The sequence below is a fragment of the Neoarius graeffei genome, chromosome 25 (assembly GCF_027579695.1).
Source record: "Neoarius graeffei isolate fNeoGra1 chromosome 25, fNeoGra1.pri, whole genome shotgun sequence".
NCBI lineage: Eukaryota > Metazoa > Chordata > Actinopteri > Siluriformes > Ariidae > Neoarius > Neoarius graeffei.
The window spans coordinates 38,152,168-38,171,126 of record NC_083593.1 but is presented as its reverse complement, the minus strand read 5'-3'; the positions used below and the strand labels follow the sequence as shown (position 1 = coordinate 38,171,126).

The following is an 18,959-nucleotide window of genomic DNA, read 5'->3' as shown; positions in this document are numbered from 1 at the left end:
ATGCGGAAGAGCCACTCAAATGGCCAATGGATGGCATCACTCAGCAAGTCAGTTGTCACTGCAGGGCAACTTCCATACCCGTCAGGTCTGTGGCACATTTGTACACCAATTGGCATCAGGTCTGGAGGTCCAGAGAGACAACGCAATGGGGACATGACATCATTTGTCTTACCTTATTGTCCAAGGCACTTCATTAGGAAAGGAGAATAGTATATGAGAGCTCACAAGGCCAGGCATTCCGTGGCGGCTCGGCCAGGCTATTCGTGCCACCACTACGAGCAACTCTGTCACTCTGCATTTCTGCGTATCCTAATGAAGCAGTCATCATCGCTAGCGATGGACAGCTGACGACAACCCATCCAGGGCAATTTAGCATTTAGTAATCCACCATGTTTTTCAAACTTGTCTTGAACTTCCTGCAAATATGATATTGGTCGTCCTGAATGAAAAGCAGATGAAGTCTCTCGCCTGCACTAAAACAGTGCAACACTCAGGCTGTGGTTTCTTGTGCTGTAATTTAGCTTGATGGGTTACAGGAAGAAGTAATTGAGTTTGCTATCCTCTTCTAAACTGGACTCAGTGAGTACAGTAGTCGTTATGCTTTGATATGCACTTTATAGTTATTCAGCAATGAAATCTGAAGGATTTCATTTAAAGGTTTGCCCCAGATATAGCAGACCCTAATTTTCTCTGGTTGAACACACACACACACACACACACACACACACACACACACACACACACACACACGTTTGTCTCACTATCCTTGTGAGGACCTTCCACTGACATAATTTTTGTTGCAGTTAATTAATGCTGTGCCTGCACCTAAACCTAACCCTAACCTCAGTAATGAAAAGGAACATTTTTGGCTCTTTTATTTATCCATCCATTATCTGTAGCCACTTATCCTGTGCAGGGTCACAGGCAAGCTGGAGTCTATCCCAGTTGATTATTGGCGAGAGGCGGGGTACACCCTGGACAAGTCACCAGGTCATCGCAGGGCTGACACATACAAACAACCATTCACACTCACGGTCAACTTAGAGCCAACAATTAGCCTAACCTGCATGTCTTTAGACTGTGGGGGAAACCAGAGCACCCAGAGGAAACCCACACAGACACAGGGGGTACATGCAAATGCCACACAGAAAGGCCCTCGTCGGCCACTGGGCTTGAACCCAGGACCTTCTTGCTGTGAGGCAACAGTGCTAACCACTACACCACCGTGCCACCGCTCTTTTATTTATTTATTTATTTATTTAATTTTTGTTTAAAAAAAACCACAACAGCAATTTCCTTGTGGGGACCATCCAAATGTCCCCACAAGGTTGAAATTGTCAGATTTTACTGTCCTTGTGGAGACATTTGGTCCTCAGTAGTACATAAAACACACATACACACAGACAATGCCAAACACAGTGGGTTTCTCTTCATAAATATTGAAATAGCAGAACAGTGAGGGTTCCGACTGAGAGCACCTTTTCATTTCACCGTAGCTTTGATGCTTGCATAATTGACACCCTTTTTCTCCACTTTACCAAATCATCTTCAGTGCGGACTCTCTCAAGGGCTGCAAAAAATGCCTTTTGTTCACCCCAAAAAGTGCTTCACCAGCCCATTATTCTTTGTTTACTTTTTCTAAAACTCTCTCGTATTAATCGCTGTTTTTCCCTCTCCGCACTGAGCTCCCGCTGCGCTTTAACATCAGAGCGGTTAACTTTGAGCACGCAAATGTGTTTGAAGGTTGCTTGCATTGTTCCGCACAGGTACGAGATGAAATACGAAAAGGACGACTTTGTCTTGAGGATTAAGAAAGTGTCTTCTGGGGACCAAGGAAGCTTCACTTGTGTTGCAGAGAACCGGGTGGGCAAAGTGGAAGCATCGGCTACGCTCACGGTCAGGGGTGAGTTATCTTCATGTTGTCTTCACAGCCATTTCTGCATGGTATGAATAAAATACGGCTCTGTTTTTGTGCAGATGCAAGTATGACTTAGTGGTGTGTTACTGTAAATTCATTCATTCATCTTAAGTGAATGCTTTGGATGGTCAGGGTTGCTTAGATCCAAAACTTATCCCAGGAACGCTGTGCATGGGAACACCCCCTGGATTGTAATGCAACATATTCACACACTCATTTACACCTAGTTTAGAATAGCTGATCAGTAGCATGTTTTGGGACAGTGGGACAAAATCGGAGAATCTGATTCATCGCCCTGATGTACAGAAATTCCTGCATTTTTAACATTTCTATGGTGATTTGAGACTTTTTTTTTTTAAATTATGCTCTGATCAGAAATACAACCACCTGCTCTATTTTGGCGAATCATGGTGTGACATTCAAAATCTAACTCACTTTAATCCAAAATTGCGTTTCCATCTCTCCATCCCCACTATTAGTACAGAGCAAGGCCTAAATGGCATTTTCCGAACTCAAGTCCAGTTTCAGGTCGTACAATGCTGTTTGGTGAATCTACTCTGTATACTGTACCCTAAATTGTTCTAATCAAGCCACAAAAACCAAGCAACTCGGTGGAGGCTAATACATTTGAATCAGACAATTGATGCATCATTACACACTGAACATCCTATAATTAACAGAATCAATATAATGTCTGACAAAACTAATTAAATATCAGACTTGCTGAATTTATTGCCATTATAGAGATGAGGAGACGATGAGAAGGCAATAAGTGCGCTCCTGGAGTGCGCACACATTACTGAAGACAAAAGTGCATGAGGAGACAGAAAACACATTTGTTGTAATTTATGTCAACCAGCTTATTATTTCCACCAATGAAAGGCCATTGTTATAATCAGTACGAGTGTTCGACAGACTTTACAGGAATTGATTTGATTGTATATTGAAGGATATTTTCAGTTCTAGACCGAACAGTTCTCATTCCCATGACTACATAGTTTCCTGGTTGTTCGCTTCACTGTAGGTGTAATGAATTTATTCTATTCACATTCACTGGATATGAGCAGTCGCACACTCTGATTGGCTACTCTACTACTAGGATATCAGCTCATTAAAGCGATTTCCCCTGATGAGTTATGACTTCAGATGCGATGCGTGTGTGGAGGTGTGGAGTCCGCGTGATATGTGCGTAAGATAGGCTTCTCATGTGTTTGGAGATCCGCGTTCCGAGACAAGCGCAAGCACCCCCCAGGGAAAAAAAGGGACCCCCCGAAAATATCGGCATAGTTCGAACACTGAGGACAGTAACATTGTTAATGCTATTCATAGAGACATACAACAAAATGTACGAAAGCAAATTATTAATACATCAATCATCAAATAGAAAACACACACAACATGTAGACTACGTAGTAGAACATACTGTACGTCACTGAATGGTCACCAGATAACATGTCCGTTATGTATTACCACTATGTTGTCGTTACATATTGGCACAACGTTGTATTAGGACGTGCCTACTACTGTACGTAACTACGACATATTTCCATGACATTACCAAACCACTACCTAGCCACTACGTCGTATGTACATGTGTGTTTGCTGGGATGCTGTGCACAGGGCAGCATCCATCCGTTATCTGTAGCCGCTTATCCTGTCCTACAGGGTCGCAGGTAAGCTAGAGCCTATCCCAGCTGACTATGAGCGAGAGGCGGGGTACACCCTGGACAAGTCGCCAGGTCATCACAGGGCTGACACATAGACACAAACAACCATTCACACTCACATTCACACCTACGGTCAATTTAGAGTCACCAGTTAACCTAACCTGCATGTCTTTGGGGGAAACCGAAAAGAAGAGAAAACCCACGCAGACACAGGGAGAACATGCAAACTCCACACAGAAAGGCCCTCGCTGGCCACTGGGCTCGAACCCAGGACCTTCTTGCTGTGAGGCGACAATGCTAACCACTACACCACTATTGTGCCGACAGGGCAGCATATTACTGCTTTTTGTTGCGTGTGCTACTTTATTATGAAATGGAAATGAAAGAAAAGAAAAAATATATATATAATGAACATGATAACAACATGCTGCTTAAGGTCGCGCAGCTACACTGAACTGACTGAAACAAACTCCCAAACTAAAGTAAATCTGATCAACTATACACAATAGTTCCCTGATTTGAGAAAGACAGTGCTGTTTAAAAATATATTTAGATTGCTTACTCAGTCCCATTAGATAGAAAACTTTCCAGAAAGTTCCACAGGACATCTGGTTGATATCATTTCAGAACTTGAATGATGTAGCTGAGGTTGAAGAACTGTACAAGTTCAGAAGTTTAATTAAAGTTCTATTCTGCAAATTGATATATTTTTCCCTGCTTTTTTCTAGCTACTCACCTGCCACTTACAGTAAAGGCAATTATCCAATCAGCCAAATGCAATGCATAAGATCAGGCACATACAGCTTCAGAGCTTCAGTTAATGTTCACATCAGAATAGGGGAAAAAGTGACCTCGGTGACTTTGACGTGACATGGTTGTTGGTGCCAGATGGGCTGGTTTGAGTATTTCAGATCCTTGTTGAGAGTTTACATAGAATAGTATGAAAAAGAAAAAAAAAACATCCAGAGATTTGTAGTTCTGGTGCTCGAACCACCTTGTTGATTAGAGAGATCAGGTGAGAATGGCCCGACTGGTTTGAGTCTAGTGTAGCCACTCTTTGCATCTGTGGTGAGCAGAAAAGTATCTCAGAATGCATGATACATCTAACCTTGAAGTGGATGAGCTCTAATAGCAAAAGACCATATCGGGTTCCACTCCTGTCAACCAAGAACAGGAATCTGAAGCTACCGTGGGCACAGGTTCACCAATCGGTCAGTGATCAGCTGATTGGATAACTGCATGAACGAACAGGGGTACAATATAGACCTGCACTGCCTACTTGTTTGGAATGGAAAATGTGTACACGTTCATAAATTTGACCAGTTTACCATGAAAAAAGAAGGGAATATGTGGTTTTGCTCAAAAGCTGTTATTCTCCCAAGAGCAGGCTTTCAACCCACTTTTTCGGTGTAGTATTACCAAAGCCTCACCTAGGAGGAGGCAATACTGTTTACGGACCAGTTTATTTCTCCCTGTTGGATCCGAGCCTGTCAGGACCATCTCCCTCTGTGTGTCATTCCCTGACCAGTGGGAGTCCTGTGATACACAAACATACATGTAAACCCCTGCCACCACCAACAACAACAACAACCTCCACAGTATTCCTTCCCCCCAAAACACACACACACACACACACACACACACACACACACACACACACACACACACACACACACACACACACAGAGGGGGAAAAGCAGGGCACAGCCAGCCAAAACTGACCTCCTGCTAAGTTCAAGAAATGAGGAACTTAATGATAGTTTAAAGCCCGGTCTCACACTCCGGTCTGTTGCAAAGCAATATATAGTACAATATTTCTGGCACACCGTTAGATGCAAGGTGAGGTGGGGTACAGGGGAAAAGATGGTGAGATGTGATGCACCAATATGTCATTTGAGAGTTAGGCTTCAGGAATATTTGTAGCTGTCTCATCACAGCTTCCATTTTGGAAATCTCCAGGATGTTGCATTAAGGGCACTCTGCTGCATTATTACCCTCCCTTCAGAATCAATGAGATTGAAGATCCATTTCACCCAGTGGATTTTGTGGTTTTGTCCTAAATTTATTTGTGTACCCGATGTCTGAATGTCTTTTTTTCCCCTCTCTGGTTGTTGTACCTGTGTCTGTTGTTGAGAATATCACCCCTCCATCCACTCACCTTTCCTGCTCTCATTGCTCATTCACCAGCACATCCTGGTAAGTACCCACCTATACCATGCTACTAACAGCATCCATCCATTATCCATAACCGCTTATCCTGTGCAGGGTCGCGGGCAAGCTGGAGCCTATCCCAGCTGACTATGGGCAGGGTACACCCTGGATAAGTTGCCAGATCATCGCATAGAGACAAACAACCATTCACACTCACATTCACACCTATGGTCACTTTCGAGCCACCAGTTAGCCTGACCTGGATGTCTTTGGACTGTGGAGGAAACCGGAGCACCCGGAGTAAACCCACACAGACACAAGGAGAACATGCAAACTCCACTGGCTCGAACCCAGAACCTTCTTGCTGTGAGGCGACAGTGCTAACCACTACACCACCCACTAACAGCATGCATTTGCCTATTATTGAACGCTTTACTTCACAAGATGACTTATTTCAAGCTGATTACCTTGTGATCTGAACTAAAACATGGCTCAAATTATTATTTGATTCCAAAAAGTAGAGTTTTGACAACGGAAATGCAGATTAAACATTGCCGCATTACAGATCATGTGAAATTCAGCCATCTTTTGCCTGAACTTTCCACCTCACCCCAGGAGGCATTAGTAAACACACTGTGTTTTGCACCTTTTCAAACCGGTGTATGCTGCATGTTAATTAGGAGAGCACGCTTCCCAACACCTCAGCTTTTGCATTAAACATGACATCACCTATGCTCCTGCATTCCTTTCACTGAAAACATAACCACCTGTGTCTCCATGTCTGCAATGATACCTTTCTGACCTTTCACCTCAGAGGCACCCCAGTTTGTTGTGCGGCCCCGGGACCAGATTGTGATGCAGGGACGCACTGCTACCTTCCCGTGCGAGGCCAAGGGAAACCCGCAGCCTGCCGTGTTCTGGCAGAGAGAGGGCAGCAGGGTCAGTGTTCTCCACAGAGCTTGCATATTCATGTAAAATTTATGTATTTGTGTGTGGGTGTTTATGCAATGATTGGCAAATCTGCATTCAGAGACAAGACTGAGATATACACTGTTTGTATGAATCGAATTAGCTAGCAGTGGTCTTACCCTGATTATTTTGGATATGGAAACAAAGCATTTTGCTCAATTAAGCAATTAATTAGCTGAATGAATGGTCAGATTTTACCTTCAGAGTAATGAAGTGGTCATCAGTCCTCCGTCACTTAACTCAGAAGGGGTCGTTTGTCATCTCAAAACTTATTAATTTACTGAATTCGAGTCATTAGGGGTAATTGAATCTGGCTAATGCCCTTCCTCTCTCGTCACTTGGGTGGATTTGAGGACTTTGAATGAAGGAAAACCTCATTAGTGGCAAGGGGAGATAAGAGATCTCAAGGCTGTGAGTGGGTGGTGAAGTCTGGCTCAGCTCACTGGCTTGTGCCCAAGGGCATGGCGGGCAGCTGAACACCACTCAGTTCAGACATTAATTACTGAACAGCCTCTCCGTGAAGTCATGAACCCACTGTAGGCCTCTGTGCTTCTGTATGTGCAACAACTGCATCACCTTTAAACACCAGCATGTACACATGTCGGATTTTACTTCTAGTTTACTTCTAGCATGGATTACAAAATAACCACCGGCATGTAGAAATGTTAAACCAGTTAAGCCATGGATGGTTATGATCTCCAAGCCTGTTAATATCAGGAGAGGAAGTGTTAAAGACATGCAGTTAGGTTAACATGGGGCAGCCATGGCCTGAGGTTGGGCTGAAGTGCCCTTGAGCAAGGGCACCTAACCCACAACTGCTCCCTGGGCGCTGTAGCATAGTTGCCCAGTGCTCTGGGTATGTGTGTGTACTCATTGCTCACTTGTGTGTGCATGTGTGTATTCACTGCTTCAGATGGGTTAAATGCAGAGGTTAAATTTCACCGTATGCTTAAGTCTGTGCTTGAGTGTACATGTGACAAATAAAGGCTTCTTCTCGTCTCTCTTCTGGGAAGCCTGTTAGTCCAAGTAAAGAGGTGTGGTCTACATGGCTCCCAGTCCTAGTAAAGACGGGCTTGACCACTAAACATGTCCATTCAAATAAAGGTGTGGCCTTTAAGCTGGCCAGATCTAAGGAAGGAGGCGTGGCCTCTAAGGTGATCAGTTCTAGGGAAGGAGGCGTGACCTTTAAGCTGGTCAGATCTAGGGAAGGATGTGTGGCCTTTAAGCTGGTCAGATCTAGGAAAGGATGTGTGGCCTTTAAGCTGGTCAGGTCTAGGGAAGTATGTGTGGCTTTTAAGCTGGTCAGATCTAGGGAAGGATGTGTGGCCTTTAAGCTTGGCAGATCTAGGGAAGGATATGTGGCCTTTATGCTGGGCAGATCTAGGGAAGGAGGCATGGCCTCTAAGCTGGGCAGTTCTAGGGAAGGATGTGTGGCCTTTAAGCTGGTCAGATCTAGGGAAGGATGTGTGGCCTGTAAGCTGGTCATTTCTCAGGAATTAAGAAATTTCACACTGCTACCAGTCTAGCGATCGAATACTAATTGCATTGTTTTGTTCTGTGGAAGCTCTTTTAGCAATCCATCTTTGTTTACCCTGCTGAGATTTCAGATCAAATGTGCTTTTTCCATTTTCCTCAGGACCTGCTTTTTCCAAATCAACCTGCTCAGGCAGGAAGTCGCTTCTCAGTGGCTCAAAATGGAGATCTGAGCATCGTCTCGGTCCAGCGCTCAGACGCAGGCTACTACATCTGCCAGGCTCTCACAGTGGCTGGCAGCATACTGGCCAAGGCCCAGCTGGAGGTGTCTGATGGTGAGCGTGTTGAATTTTCAACCCAAACTGAACACATTTGCACCATGACTTTACAAGTTTTTCAAAAGTTCCTACAATCCTAATTATAATGCATGCCTATAATGTATTCATTCAAATCCAGATTTTAGAAAAGTGCAGACACAATTAAGCAGTAATGTTTCAGTAATATATAGCAGGTGACATTTGGATCTTGTTGGTTACTGCTGCATTTCTACACCTTAATCTGTCAACATCAAACAGTAGTTGACTATTCCTGAAAGATTTCAACACACACTCTACAGTGCCCCTACACACATTCAGCAGTGCACCTGCTTTTTTGTCTCAGAAAAAAAAACGAATAAAAGCAATGTCTGCATTTTCCTTTCATTCTTTGTTTTACTTTGAGCACAATATTGTGGGCATGTAGCAAACTGAAGTTCATTCTAGACACAACAGTTTTAGACAGTATTCCACTTTGGGGTACGGCTCCTGAATGACTTCAGAAGAAATCCTTAACAAATCCTCATCAACCTTTTCTTTTGGCCTGAAAGATAAAAAGAATTTGGATGGCCTGAAAAGCGAGCGAAACCCATAAAGTGTAACGCTGGGGCTGCTGATGGAGAGACACACATTTACACCCACTTCTTCTCTCAAAGAGTATCATTATCTTAAGTGCTGTGGCGCCGCCAGTTGGGAGCCGTATTCTGCTTCCTTTCCATTTTGTCTTGGCCTGCTCACGCAGACATTATTGAATTAACATCTGCTCAAGGCCCTCTCTGCTGAAGGAGCGTGTTACCCTCGAAGCAGCGACTGCTGGGCTGCCGTGCATATCAATTGAGAGGAAGAGGACGGGCAAGTGAGAGAGGTCACGAAAGAAAGGAGGGAGAGAAGGGAAGCAGAGCAGGAAGGAGCAAGAGAGGCAAAGGAAGTAGAGATCAGATTGCCATGACGGAGATACAGTTCTTTGTTCTGCATTGTTGAATTTCTTCTATATGTAAAACGTGTTTAAGGTTAAAGGACTACTCCTGGTTTTTAACCTCATATGTATCTACCTATGTGCAATTTCTTTGACAATCATTTCAAAGTTTGCATTTACTGAGAGAAGAATAGAAACTTAATTCTGATAAGTCTGAGGGCAGTTGTTATAATGATATCTATAAGACTTATACCTGTTTTCCTATGGCACATAAACAACAGCTTGATCAAAGAATAGCATTCACTTCATGGCACTCAACTACCATCATTTAGCACACTGGGATGGGTTTCCCGAAAGCCTCTTAAGGCTTTTTAAGAGTGTCTTTAACTACCTCTTAAGATCCATCATTAAGCTAATGTGGTTTTCCTGAACAACATCGTAGCCAAAGTAGTACTTTAGTTCGCTCTTAACTTACAATAAGACCTGGATCACTCTTTCACAACAAAGAGCGTCTCCTCACAGCCAAATACACAGAATGCACATTCGCCTCCGAGGGACTCTCAGATACCCCTTTTCCACCAAATCAGTTCCAGGGCTGGTTCGGAGCCGGTGCTGGTTCACAATAGAGCCCTGCACTCCCGCGGGAGTCCCGCAGAACCCGCGAGACCCGATGAAAAGCAGTGCAGTGCAGGACAAATTTTAAAAGCTCATTGCGGGCGCGGGCGGGAGGGGGAGTGCACAATGTGGGAGCGGGTGGGAGAGGTGATAAGCTGCAGTCCCGCTAACTAAAAACGTGTTTAAAATAAAATTTATAAATTATTAATTTATGTCTATCATATATAATTTGTGCTGGATATTTTATTTGGCATTAATAAAAACATTTTAAGATGCCTAAATTTGCGGATGTGGTCTAATCTCGCGTACGTTTCCGATTCCTTTCCGCTCTTCCGTGTTTGAGATCTCCGATCATGGCAGAAGAGCAGAGCTTCTCTAGTGAAGCTCACGGTGCTTCAGAAGTAAGTGCTGCTTTAAAAAGAGGAAAATTCTGTCCCGCGCAGACCTCTACTGTAGATATTTATGCTCAAATCCACTCAAAGTAGGGGGCGGGGCACCATCACGCTGTGTCTTTAAATTATATTAATTTCTTATAGGCCTACTTGTATTTCCTAGAATGTAAATGTGAGGAGTGACATATAAGCTATGTGCAATGTTCAATATTCTTAATATCCACTGAGGATCTTGGTAGGTGTGTTGGGTATCTCTGTAAAGCCTCAGCTGCGCATGCCGCCTGGCAATGCGCACCCTCGCTACGTGCGCTAGGTGAAGGATTGGTCAGTGGAGAGCTCAGCTAAGCTCAGCATGTTTAATTCCCTAAGCCAATGACAAGAACTTTCATGAGAAATAACGCGAACGTCTGCATCATGCGGGATTTGCGGGCGGGAGCGGGACAAAATATGGCAGGCGCGGGCGGGAGCAGGACTGAAAATCATAATTCTTTGCGGGAGCGGGCGGGAGCAGGACTGAAAATTCTGTCCCGCACAGACCTCTAGTTCACAACTCGTTCAACTTGCGAGCCAGCTGAGAACCAGTTTGCTTTTCCATAGCTCGCGGTGCTAAGCGGAGTCACGTCATTACGTCGCTGTATACGTCAGTTACGTCGCTGTATACGTCAGTTACGGCGCTATCTTTACATAAACCTTGGCGTGAATATCAAAGCAAAAACAACACGGAAGAAGCAGCAGTGGCAACAACAACAATAATAATGGATGACTTCGCGTTTGTATAGCTGCTGCTTCTCGTCGCTTAAAAATGGCGATCTTTCACGGTCTTGTTATTGTTGTTGGTCTTAACAACTCCCCCCCCCCGCTGACGTAAGCGGTTCTTTCCTCTGGCCCAGCAAAGAGCTGGTGCTAGCCTGGAACCGGTTTTTCTGGCCCCAGAGCCAGTTCTTTGTCAGTGGAAACAGAAAACCTGGTTCCAAACTAAGCACTGGCCCCGAACCAGCCCTGGAACTGCTTTGGTGGAAAAGGGGCAACAGTCAGTTGGCGGATACTGGTGTTGAATCTGCTGCGAGTGTTAAATTATTTTTCTTGTACATTGCAAATACATCAAGTTAATTATTAAATAAATATACGCAAAACATTATGAATATATTTCAGTATGTTATGGAATTATGTATGGATATCATAACATCACATTATTGCCACATTTTAATCACATTTAACTCCATTAGGCAAGTGATTATTGAATTTAGTGTCATAAATGAGACAAATTTTTACACCTGTAACATTGTTTGTGTTTGTATATAAATGAATGAATGGAGAACATTGCCAACTTTTTTTTTTAGAAGAAACCTTTGTTCGTCACATGCACACTTCAAGCACAGTGAAATTCATCCTCTGCATTTAACCCATCTGAAGCAGTGAACACACACACACACTCAGAGCAGTGGGCAGCCACACCAAAGCGCCCAGGGAGCAGTCAGGGGTCAGGTACCTTGCTCAAGGGCACCTCAGCCCAAGGCCGCCCCACATCAACCTAACTGCATGTCTTTGGATTGTGGGCGAAACTGGAGCACCCAGAGGAAACCCCGCAGACACGGGGAGAACATGCAAATTCCACACAGAAATGCCCTCACCGGCCACTGGGTTCGAACCCGGAACCTTCTTGCTGTGAGGCGACCGTGCTAACCACTACACCACCGTGCCACCGCTTGGCATTGTGGATAACAGTTGAAATAATCATGATTGCATGATTAGGTAGCAGTGAAATGAGCGAGCACGGAGAACACATTTACTTAATTATTTATCTTATTATTTGCTCATTCTTTCATGTGAACGTTTGTTCATTTCATTAAAAAACACGCTTGGAATAAAAATGTTATTTTTCAAAAATGTAAAATAGTTCTAATTATTAATTACCACATTATACATATGTAATGTTTAATGAGGATACAATATATTAACATATTTTAATGCTTTATATTTCATTGGTTTTTGCTTAAAAACGAACACCATGTGACCCCATCGACTAGATTTAGCAAATACTAATGCCTTTAGCGACTACAGAACGAATGCCTTTAGCAACTACAACCCCGATTCCAAAAAAGTTGGGACAAAGTACAAATTGTAAATAAAAACGGAATGCAATAATTTACAAATCTCAAAAACTGATATTGTATTCACAATAGAACATAAACATATCAAATGTTGAAAGTGAGACATTTTGAAATTTCATGCCAAATATTGGCTCATTTGAAATTTCATGACAGCAACACATCTCAAAAAAGTTGGGACAGGGGCAATAAGAGGCTGGAAAAGTTAAAGGTACAAAAAAGGAACAGCTGGAGGACCAAATTGCAACTCGTTAGGTCAATTGGCAATAGGTCATTAACATGACTGGGTATAAAAAAAGCATCTTGGAGTGGCAGCAGCTCTCAGAAGTAAAGATGGGAAGAGGATCACCAATCCCCCTAATTCTGCGCTGACAAATAGTGGAGCAATATCAGAAAGGAGTTCGACAGTGTAAAATTGCAAAGAGTTTGAACATATCATCTACAGTGCATAATATCATCAAAAGATTCAGAGAATCTGGAAGAATCTCTGTGCGTAAGGGTCAAGGCCAGAAAACCATACTAGGTGCCCGTGATCTTCGGGCCCTTAGACGGCACTGCATCACATACAGGCATGCTTCTGTATTGGAAATCATAAAATGGGCTCAGGAATATTTCCAGAGAACATTATCTGTGAACAAAATTCACCGTGCCATCTGCTGTTGCCAGCTAAAACTCTATAGTTCAAAGAAGAAGCCGTATCTAAACATGATCCAGAAGCGCAGACATCTTCTCTGGGCCAAGGCTCATTTAAAATGGACTATGGCAAAGTGGAAAACTGTTCTGTGGTCAGACGAATCAAAATTTGAAGTTCTTTATGGAAATCAGGGACGCCGTGTCATTCGGACTAAAGAGGAAAAGGACGACCCAAGTTGTTATCAGCGCTCAGTTCAGAAGCCTGCATCTCTGATGGTATGGGGTTTTGTGGCATGGGCAGCTTACACATCTGGAAAGACACCATCAATGCTGAAAGGTATATCCAGGTTCTAGAGCAACATATGCTCCCATCCAGACGACGTCTCTTTCAGGGAAGACCTTGCATTTTCTAACATGACAATGCCAAACCACATACTGCATCAATTACAGCATCATGGCTGCGTAGAAGAAGGGTCCGGGTACTGAACTGGCCAGCCTGCAGTCCAGATCTTTCACCCATAGAAAATATTTGGCGCATCATAAAACGGAAGATACGACAAAAAAGACCTAAGACAGTTGAGCAAGTAGAATCCTACATTAGACAAGAATGGGTTAACATTCCTATCCCTAAACTTGAGCAACTTGTCTCCTCAGTCCCCAGACGTTTACAGACTGTTGTAAAGAGAAAAGGGGATGTCTCACAGTGGTAAACATGGCCTTGTCCCAACTTTTTTGAGATGTGTTGTTGTCATGAAATTTAAAATCACCTAATTTTTCTCTTTAAATGATACATTTTCTCAGTTTAAACATTTGATATGCCATCTATGTTCTATTCTGAATAAAATATGGAATTTTGAAACTTCCACATCATTGCATTCCGTTTTTATTTACAATTTGTTCTTTGTCCCAACTTTTTTGGAATCGGGGTTGTACTAATGCCTACATCAAGGATGTGCACTGCAAAGATACTGTTAGCAAAGTTGTTCTTAAGACTCCTTCTTATGAATGAGTTCGGGAAAACCACGTACAGAGACAATGTTTGTTGTTTAAGAGTGTTTTTAAACTTGCTCTTTAGCCCTAAAGTGCAACGTTATCAGGAAACCTACCCCTGACCATTCTGCAACCATATAAATTAGTTCCTTATTTTCTTTACAGAAAGCCTAGGGAGGTTTAGAAAGAGAATATAAGCATTTCTACATTGTTTTGGCAAAAAAGGTATCTTATTAATCTTTGACCAATTCTGGTCAAAACATGATTTTTGTGTCATTTATTGTTGGTTGCCATAACCAATGGGGTTTCCTAGATTGCTTCTCATTTTTATGTGACTGTTTAAATTAAGCTCTAAATCTGTATAATTTATTATTTCAGACATGGGATGTTTTTGTTTTTTTCCAGGGAATTTGTGGTCATGTGGTAGAATTGTAGTTGTGCAGTCATAAGATGATCTTGAAGAGGATGTTCAACCAAACAAAGGTCTTTATTGATAGAGTGCAACATTTGAAAATGAGTTGCATGATATAGTCAAGTGGTATTATTTCATTAATTTGTGAATGTAGTTCAATAGGTTTTCTGTTCTTTTCTTAGGAAAGTGAAATGTTGAATTTTTTGTCTGTGGTACAACACGTACACTCCAGATGTAGTGGCTAGGGATTAGGTTGAAAATAACTGGAGTCATGGGATTTTAGTCTTTGTGATGTAAAGCTTTCTTGGGGCTCACTGAACCTGTATATCATTGTAATGCATATGATTAATGTCAAGCTACAAAAATATATGGAGATTGGTAATGCTTAAGTTGTTGTAAGATTTACAAAGATATAAAAATGATGTGTGTCAAACCCGGCTATGTAATAAATATACAGTAAGCACCTAATTTAGACAAAGGATGGCGAGGAAGAGAGGAAGGGGGTGTGAAAGTGTTGAAAGGTGCAGCGAAAAAGGACTTTAATTAGCCTCTCAGGCAAGCCATTTTTAATCCATGCTGGTGATGGCTTGCCACAAACGCACACAATCAAAGGTGTCTTTTTTGCATGACTGACCTCAAGAACAGGTGCTGAATTTCAGAACACATCCATCATTGAGAGACACAAAATGCTGGCGGTAAGTGCTTGCTCTCCTGCAAGGTCAGGAGAAGCTTCAAAGGAAATTGCTATGCATTTAGTCCATGTGTTTACTTTATACTCAACAGCTCTTAAAGACCGCCCACCACCCATTATTCAACACGGGCCAACAAACCAGACAGTGGCAGTGGGCAGCCTGGTGGTTCTGGGGTGTAGGGCGTCTGGAGAGCCTGAACCCATGGTCACTTGGCTGAAGGATGGAGTGAGTCTGCTGGCTAAAGAGCCTCGAATGTCCCTGCTGGAGGCTGGCAGTCTGCAGATCCAGAATGTTAAGGTGTGTTATTTGTGATTTGTAATTACTATACAGACATATATTATGTATCCAGTATATAGTAATTGGGTATTGCTATATGCTTTATTTCATATGACAATCACACTATATAATCGCTGCCATTTTTAAGGAGTAGGAGACTCACTCCATTGTTACGGTATAGCGTCTGTGCTTCATTAAGAAGCTTCATTTGCATTTATACTGATAACCGACTTCCCTAATACACTACGTTTACATACAGAACAATACATGTTTAGTACATAGCACTGCAGCAGGTCCTCCCTGTCATGCTGCCTTGTTGCTATTACTGCAGTTGGCTTACCTCAAAAGTGGGAAGTTGTAGCTTGGAGTTACATCATTTTCTACCTTTATGCATTTCAGCTACAAAGTGGGAAAAACATGGATGCCTCCATGTTCGTCTTTGGTTAGTAACAACCTAGTCGGTTAACTGTGAAGAGTGATATTTTCCTCCTGCAAACAGCAATCTGTATTGTCAATGATACTGATTTTACAAATCTATATGATGATCAATTTAAAACAAATACTAGTATATACCATATAACTCGTTTAAAGGTAAGAAGTGCTGCTTTGTTTACTGCTGATGCTGTGAGCAGCCGTGCTGTTTTGACATCACTTTCTTAACTCGGAGTTAAGGAGACCAATCCGAGTTCTTGAGTAGGACTTGAGTTGAAAGGGCCTGTTTTTTTTTTTTTCCTAGTGGGAGGTTGGGAAATTGCAATTACAAGTTAGTAGAATGGAGCATATATTATGTAGCTACATTATGGAATAATGGGAAGCTTATTTTGGCATTAAGTATTGCTCATATTAGTCTGTGAAGGTTCTCAGTCATCCAGGTCATAGTAAACCGTAGGTGCTTATAAAAGGCAACTGGACTTGCTTGAAATTCTTGAAGCCGTTTCACCTCTCTTCCAGAAGGCTTCTTCAGTTCTGTTTGACTAGTGGGGAGTTCCAGGTATTTATCCTCTAGTGGACCAAAAGCAACCCTAAGAAGAATCATCGAGGTCACCTGGGTCGTTGAGTCATCCTGTAGGTGTAGGTCACTGGGGGCCAGGTGTGAATAGTGTTAGCAGCCTAGAGAGTCTAAAACTGAATACTGAATACACATCCACACCAAAACTCAGCTGACTTCAATGACTCACATGATGGCAGAAAGAGTCAACAACCCACAGATCACCCTAATGATTCTCTAGGCTGCTAACACTTGCTGTGTTCACACTTATACCGGTACGAAAGTGGTATAACTGTATCGATACAAAGTATACCGGTACAGTTTAGTGCATCTGTCCACACTAGCGAGAAATGTTTGCGGTTTTCTTTCACGGTAGTTGAAATGCGCGTGCGCGAAATGTTTCCGTGGTTACCGAGTAACTTCCTTCCGAGAATATATGGCATCTGTTATTTTGAGATCTCGAGAAAACAAAACAATTATTCCGTGATCTTGAGAAAACAAAACAATTATTTCATGATCTCAGCTGGATCACTGTATCTCCGTCGGTAGAGACGAAGCCGGGCCAGTCTTCTCCGGAGGTGCCGCGGACTAATTTTGAAATGATCCCTTATTAAAAGACTTAATGCAATCTATCCCTGTGTCAAGCCCTGATCAAAATATTGCCTTATTAGGTGATCGATTATTCCAGACATTCTAATGACCAAAGTTGTGTCTATACAGAATGAGAAATAGCCCCAAGGTCAGCATATCACAAGTCTCTTGGCGCACCTGAATGAACCATTTCTCAGCTGTTTACTCGAGATCACGAAATAATTGTTTTGTTTTCTCGAGATCTCGAAATAACGGTTTTGTTTTCTCGAGATCTCGAATTAGTTGTGTTGTTTTCTCGAGATCCTGAATTAATTATGCCGTTATCTCGGGATAACAAGGTGAATAAAAAAAAAAGGATTATATGAAGGGCCTCTCTCGGCTTCCGTATGGATGAAACAACGTGTGTGTGCTTTTTGTTGTCAATGTACAGTCTGTATTTCTGGTGGTCATTTATTCAGTCGAATCGTATAAAACGCGCGAGGCAGTTGAGAAAGAAACAAACGACTCTCCGTTCTTCACTATTTTATTCAGCGAAGACATCGATTGAGGTGTGTGACTTTGCGCATGCACATTATATTTGTATCGATACAGAGCCGCTTTATCTGTCCACACTACAGTGAAGCGCTACAGTACCGATACTGTACCGGTACGAAACCCATACATTTGTGGGTTTCGTACCGATACAGTTATACCGCTACAGTACCGGTATAGTTGCTAGTGTGGACAGGTGTTGCGGTACGAAAGTAGTTTCGTATCAGTACAAAATCCCTAGTGTGGACAGGGTAACTGTTCAGACCCTGCCCTCGGTGACCTACACCTACAGGATGACTCAACGACCCAGGTGACCTCAACAACTCTCCTTAGGGTTGCTTTTGATCCACTAGAGGATAAATACCTAGAATTCCCCACCAGTCAGACAGAACTGAAGAAGTCTTTCAGATGAGAGGTGAAATGTCTTCAAGAATTTCAAGCAAGACCAGTTGCATTTTTTCGCACCTACAGTTTATTCACATTAGCAGAAGTTAGTTAGCTAACTGATATCATTTTATAAGGCCATATAATAATGCATTACATTATAAGCATTTACCATAGGAAACGTTCTTATCCAGAGCAATGTACAACATACCCCAGGCAGCCTGGTGAGCAGTTTGGGGTTAGATGCCTTGCTCAAGGGCACTTCAGCCATTACTGGTGGTCCAGAGAATTGAGCCAGCAACCTTTTTGGTCCCAAAGCTGCTTCTCTAACCTTTAGGCCATGGCTTCCCCATTATTGCATATCAGTTAGCTAGCTAACTTCTGCTAATGGTAGCAATACTTGCTGACAAGATAAACTTCCCAGTATTCCATAATGTCCTGACACAATATATGCTAGATTCTACTAACTTGTAATTTCCCAATCTCCAATGAGGAAACAAACAAACAAACAAACAAACAAACAAACAAAAAACAGGCCCTTTCAATTCAAGTCCTACTTGAGAACTCGGATTGGTCTCCTTAACTCCGTGTTAAGAAAGTGATGTCAAAACAACATGGCTGCTCACAGCATCAGCAGTAAACAAAGCAGCACTTCTTACCTTTAAATGAGTTGAGCAGCACGGTGGTGTAGTGGGTAACGCTGTCACCTCACAGCAAGAAGGTCCTGGATTCAAGCCCAGCGGCTGACAAGGGCCTTTCTGTGTGGAGTTTGCATGTTCTCTCTGTGTCTGTGTGGGTTTCCTCCGGGTGCTCTGGTTTCCCCCACAGTCCAAAGACATGCAGTTAGGTTAACATGGGGCAGCCATGACCTTAGGTTGGGCTGAAGTGCCCCTGAGCAAGGCACCTAACCCCCAACTGTTCCCCGGGTGCTGTAGCATA

The 18,959-nt window shown here is 42.7% G+C and overlaps 1 protein-coding gene across 1 annotated transcript in view; it reads left to right on the top strand.

Annotated features, from left to right (window-relative positions):
- Nucleotides 1–18,959, top strand: part of LOC132873228 (roundabout homolog 2-like) — a gene marked incomplete at its 5' end in the record, with an annotated part of 299,632 nt that overhangs the window by 212,815 nt on the left and 67,858 nt on the right. Inside the window, 4 exons of the mRNA XM_060908587.1 lie at nt 1,767–1,903; nt 6,551–6,675; nt 8,342–8,513; nt 15,342–15,547. Coding sequence (XP_060764570.1) covers nt 1,767–1,903; nt 6,551–6,675; nt 8,342–8,513; nt 15,342–15,547 — 640 coding nt within the window. The remainder of the gene's footprint in view (nt 1–1,766; nt 1,904–6,550; nt 6,676–8,341; nt 8,514–15,341; nt 15,548–18,959) is intronic.